This window comes from Tupaia chinensis, unplaced genomic scaffold (genome assembly GCF_000334495.1).
Source record: "Tupaia chinensis unplaced genomic scaffold, TupChi_1.0 Scaffold000402_1, whole genome shotgun sequence".
NCBI lineage: Eukaryota > Metazoa > Chordata > Mammalia > Scandentia > Tupaiidae > Tupaia > Tupaia belangeri.
Window position 1 is genome coordinate 5,515,527 of NW_006159904.1, and position 6,199 is coordinate 5,521,725.

At 38.8% G+C, this 6,199-nt stretch overlaps 1 protein-coding gene across 1 annotated transcript in view; it reads left to right on the plus strand.

Moving 5' to 3' along the window:
- Positions 1 to 6,199, plus strand: part of NEK5 (NIMA related kinase 5) — a 96,959-nt gene that overhangs the window by 11,597 nt on the left and 79,163 nt on the right. The window contains exon 3 of the mRNA XM_027774082.1: positions 3,256 to 3,353. Within this exon, the coding sequence (XP_027629883.1) occupies positions 3,256 to 3,353 (98 nt within the window). The remainder of the gene's footprint in view (positions 1 to 3,255; positions 3,354 to 6,199) is intronic.

Sequence of the window (6,199 nt, forward strand, 5' to 3'; positions counted from 1 at the left end):
TCTCTCACGCTGTCCCTCTCTGGTCAAATTAAAATAAATAAGTAAATAAAATAAAATTAAATAATTATTTTAAAAAATTAATACATGCCTGGAAGTAATGATCTGTAGCTATTAAGGAGTATCAACAAGTTTCTGCTCAGAAACCACCCTGATCTCCAGTCTGACCTTCACGCGCTTTGTTCTCCTCACCCTCGTGCATGCAGACTCCTAGTACTGCTCCTCTCACGCATCAGTGACTTCCTGCCTAGAAAGACTACCGTTGCTTATCAGCTTCTTTGTATGTATGCTTATGTTCCTTAGGTGTTTCTATGACTCCAGTCAACAAACCTTTATTAAACCTCTTCACATGCCAACTCTAGTGCTAGGTGCAGGGAATACAAAAGAATAAAGTGTCTACGTTGTCTTTAGGGACCCCACTAGTGAGAGAAACAAACAAATTAATAGAAGCCATTTTTTACTTTTTTTTTAGAGGTTTTTTGCCTTGGGGCATGTGTACTTGCCAGGGAGACACACACACACACACACAGACAGTGAGAGGGAAAGTGAAAAATCACCCTCCAAGGGGGATGGCCACACTGCAATTCCTTTTTCTCCATTCTCCTGCCGGGATCTTGGATGCACATGCAGTTGCGTCTAGCATGAGTTTCAAGCCACCAGGTCCAGGACTCAGACCATGATTAGTCATGTGGGAGTCTAGCGATGTAACCACTATGCCATCTGCAGGCCTGAAGAAGCCTTTCGTTTTCTTTCTTTTCTTTTTCTTTCTTTCTTTCAGAGAGAGACTTTTGCTACAGGTCACGTGCGTTCGCCAGAGAGACAGAGACAGACAGAAAGCAAGAAATCACCACCCCCAGGTGGGAATGGCCACACCACAATCCCTTCTCCTTCATTCCCCTCTCGGAACTTTGGGCGCACATGCACACACACCTGGCGTGAGTTTTAAACTGCTGGGCCCATGTCTCAAACTGCGGTCAACTACATGGGAGTCCAGTGACATAACCGTTACGCCATCTGCTGGTCCCAAGAAGCCCTTTTTTCAACTAGATCCTAGCTGATAGCTAGCTAATGTAAAAAAGAAAAGAAAAACAAAAGCTGGTTAAAGCAGGAAATCATGTCTTAGTCATTTTAGACTGCTATATCAAAATACCATAACCTGAGTAACTTGTAAACCACAGAAATTTATTTCTCACAGTTCTGGAAACTGGGAAGTCCAAGATCAAGGTGTCAGCAGATTTGGCATCCGCCAAGGGTCTACTTTCTGGGTTTTGGAGAATGCCTTCTTATTGTGTCCTTACATGGTGGAAGAGGAAGTAGGCATCTCTTGAGCCTCTTTTGTAGGAACACGAATTCCTTTCATGAGGGCTTCATCCTCATGACCTAATCACCTTCCAGAGGTCCTAATGCCCCTTAGGGATTAGAATTTCAACAAATGAATTGGGGTGGAGAGGACAAATATTTATACTATAGAGAATATATATATATATATATATATATGTGTGTGTGTGTGTGTGTGTGTGTATGTATATATATATATACGTATATATATATGTATATATATATATGTATATATATTCGGAGAGGTTTTTGCTATAGGGGGCATGTTCTCGCCAAAAAGACAGAGACAGAGAGACAGAAAGTGAGAAATCATCCCCCAGGTGGGGATGGCCATGCCACAATCCCTTCTCCTCCATTCTACTTTCAGGATCTTGGGCACGCTCACACACGCGCGTGCACGCACGCCTGGCATAAGTTTAAGCCGTCGGATCTGGGACTCGAACCACAATTGACTACAAGGTTGTCCAGCAACATAGCCATTATGCCATCTGCTGGTCCCTAGAGGACATATTTTAACATACAAATACACAATCATTTGCCACATTTCTGATCCAAATCCAAAGCCTTGTCTCTGCTTATGTGTCCAATAACTAGAGTTGAGTTCTGAATAGTTTTTCTTAAGTGAGCTACAGTCCTTATTTAGATTTTTCAGTTTTCCTTCTTTAATGTAGAATTATCATTTCTAGAAAAATCTACTTCCACAATTCTTTTAGGGATTTTCTAGTTATATTTTACTTGTCTCATCCAACACTTGGGTTAATGGCATTTAAAAAAAATATTTTTTATTTAACTACTTGCTTTTACTGAGTCCTCTAAAAGCATTTGGTATAATTTTTATTTATTTATTTATTTATTTTAGGTTTTTGCCATAGGGCATGTGTGCTTGCCAGAGACAGACAGAGGTGGAAAGTGAGAAATCATATCCCTCCAGGAGGGGATGACCATACCCCAATCTCTTCTCCTCCATTCTCCTCTTGGGATTTTGGGCATGCATGCACACGTATCCAGTGAGTTTCAAACCACCAGGTCCAGGAGTTGAACCAGGATCAGCAATGTGGGAGTCCAGCACCTTAACCACCATGCCACTTGCCCTCCAGTGTAATATTTATAGAAATAATCATATCTTTCTGTTTCTATTCATATTTTATCAGTTCATGTTATAGTAAGTATAAGTAGTATAAGCTGATATGAGAAAAAATCAGTTTAATTGGTGGGAATGAAGGTATTTGGACATGCTAGAGAGCCTCGTACCACCCTGTGGTAACCCTAAGTGGACAACAGTAACCAAGAGTGTCCAGTAATCTAGTGAGCAAGTTAGGCAGAAGTCGGTTAGAAAGGCTTCTGTTGTATTCAAGAACATGGTTGAATCAGTGCCATAGAAATGCTGACTTATACCCAAAATTGAGAAGGAGCTATTCTTCCTGAGGTGCTAGGAAAGATTTCACAGCCGCTATTTTTACAGAAGATGTCTAATCTCTTATAGGGATGTATTAATAGTAATAGCTAACATTTATTGAACCCTATTGCATGCAGGCATTCTTCTGAGCAATGGCAATGGATTAACTTATTTCTTCCAATAATCCTAAGAGGAAATTCCTATGTTATTATTTCCATTTTACAGATGAAGTAATGGGCACAGAGAAATGAAATAACTTGCCCAGTGTCTGAGGCTAAGAAATGTAAGTGGTGACATGGGATTCGAACCTAGTTCATTTGTTTCTATATTCAGTGTTTTAAACTATGATAAATACTGCATTCTTCTAATATATTGGATCATCTGAAATGATGCATTTTTGCATAGGAAAAATACATCATGACTTTTCCAACGACCCAATATTTGCTACCTTCTGGAACATGAACGGCAAAAAATTGATAAATATCTGAAACACTTCCGTCACCAAATGATTCCTTTTCTTACAGAGAGCAGCAGCCTGTATATTGTAATGGAATATTGTGATGGAGGGGATCTCATGAGAAGGATCAATAGACAACGAGGAGTATTATTTAGTGAAGATCAGGTAAAAAAAAAAACACATTTTTAATTTGCTTGTGTTGGGGGATTCAGTTTATAATATCATAAGCAGTAAATTGTGCTTATATAAAGCATGATTTTTGGTAGGAAAAGTCCAACCATAAAATAGTGGATTGATATTCTTGGTAGATTTAGTCCAGAATTTAAACTAAATCTCTTTTTGAGAGTGTAGTTTTCTCGAGAAAAGATAGTTTCTTTGGACAATCTCATGTAGGATGTTCCTGAGATAAATCTTCATGGTTAAAAGAAAAAATCTGTATGTGGATGTGGATGTTCTCTAGCTATTATAAAAGTGACATATTTATAGCTTTACTTTCTTTCGCTCTTTTTTTTTTTTTTTTAAACTATTTGGTAGTCTGTTTTAAAATGGCTATTCCCTTTACTAGGGAGCATAGAAAGTCTTCTTAGCATTGCCTAAGTAGTTTTATTGATTATTAGAAGCAGAGAGAAAAAAGTGAAGAATAATGGCCTCAATTCCCATGTTCTCTCTGCACAAACACATTTTTCTTCTATAATCCAAGTCTCCTTTTGAACTCTCTTGGGAGTTGCAGTCAAGAAGGAGATAGGTATGTGTGTAAGCAGTGGAATCGAATGAGGGGCCGTGTGATTGATGGGTAAGGCCATTGCCTCACACAACACACAAGAATGGCCTACCATCTTTCTTTTGGTCATTTATTTCTTTGTTCTCCTTTGGCATTTAAAAGCACCATGCTTGGGACCAACAGGTGGTGTGGTGGTTAAGACGCTGGACACTCCCACATGGTTTATCATGGTTCGAGTCCCGGACCTGGTGGCTTGCTTTCTCGCTTTCCTTCTTTCTCTCTGTCTCCTTATCACTCTCTATGTGTGTCTCTCTGATCAAATGAAAAAAATAATAATAATAATTGGGACCAGCAGGTGGCATGGTGGTTAAAGGCGCTGGATTCCCACATGGCTGACCGTGGTTTGAGTCCTGGACCTGGCAGCTTTCTTTCTCCCTTTCTGTTTCTCTCTTCTCTCTCTGTCCAAATTTAAAATAATAATAATGATAAATGGAATTAAATAAATAAATAATTCTTTAAAAAAATGAATAAATAAAATTCCATAAATAATTCTTAAAAAAAAAAAGAGTACCATGCTCATATAATTTCTTCCTACAGTTAAAGTTGATGATTTTGAATGTATGGATGACTAAAGAACCAGTATTTCTAGGCTCTGTAAATTTAATTAAACATTCTTCCTATGCTCATTTACATTATATATTAAATTCTATATTCTTAGAAACCCTTCTTTCTTAACTAGGTATTATTTTACCACTTTTTATTTTATATTATTTTATTTTTAGTTTTTGTTATAGGGCACATGCACTTACTGGGGGGAGAGAAAGAGACAAATCATCCCCTGCAGGCAGCAGCCATGCTGCAATCCCTTCTTCATTCTCCTCTTGGGATTTTGAGGCACATACACACATACACCCAGTGTGTTTATTCAAGTCGCTGAGTCCAGGACTTGCACCATGAAGTCGGCCATGTGGGATCCAGGGCTTTAACACCAGCTGGCTCACACATATAAAAATGTTTTTCATTGGGAACCAGCAGTTAGTGTAATGACTATGTCGCTGGACTCCCACATAGTCGACCGCGGTTCGAGTCCCGGACCCAGTGGCTTAAACTCACGCTGGGCGCGTGTGCGTGCGTGCCCAAGATCCTGAGAGGAGAATGGAGGAGAAGGGATTGCGGCGTGACCATCCCCCCTGGGGAGTGATTTCTTGCTTTCTGTCTCTATGTCTCTCTCTGTCTGTCTGGCGAGCGCACGCACCCTATAGCGAAAACCTCTCCAAAAAAAAAAAGTTTTTCATAATAAAATTATGAGTTATATTTCCCTTTGTTGAGAAAAACTAAAATTACAACTAAATCTTAATGCCTGGAATATTAGTGGGGTTTTTTTCCTATTATTTTTCTTTATTTGTATAATTTATCAGAAAAAAAACCCCAGCAAAATATTTAAATAGTTTAAATAAATCTCTACAAGCATAGGATACTTTTTTGAGAGAGAAATCTTTGCTATAGGGTATGTGTGCTTGCCAGAGAGACAGAGAGACAGAAAGCAAGAAACCATCCCCCCACAGGGAATGACTATGCCACGATCCCTTCCCTTCTAGTCACTCCTCAGGATTTTGGGCACATATACAGTTTGAGTTTTAAGCCACCCCGTCTGGATTTGAACCACAGTTGACTACGTTGGGAATCCAGCAATATAACTATTACAAGGACAGATCTTTTTTTTGTTTTTTTTTTTAAATATTACTTTATTTATTTTTATTTGTTGTTATTATTACTATTTTAATTTGATGAGAGAAAGAGAGAGAGAAAGAGAGAGAAAGTGAGAGAGTAAGCTGCCAGGTCTGGGACTCCAACCACAATCAGCAATGTGGGAGTCCAGGACCCCAATCACCACGCCACCAGCCAGTCCCAGAGACTCAGAGCCAACTAAGATAAAATAAAATTATGGCTAAGAAATAAAAGTAAGCTTTAAAAGTGAAATATTTGTTGGTTTTATATGAGATATGTAGGCAAATATTTCATTACCATTTCTAATCATCTCAAAATTATTTTTCTCCTTTTTACTCTCTCCATTCTAAATATCCTGCATCTACCGACAAAGATAAACCAGTGGCACCAGGGTTATCAGAAAACAGGCTGCTGTTTTTAAAATTTTTCAGTTTTTATTTTTTTAAAGAAGAATTGTGCTATAAGGCATGTGCGCTCACTGAAGAGACCAAGAGAGACAGAGAGACAGAGAGGCAGAAAGTGAAAAATCACCCCCCCCCCCGGGGGGAAGGACCATGCCACA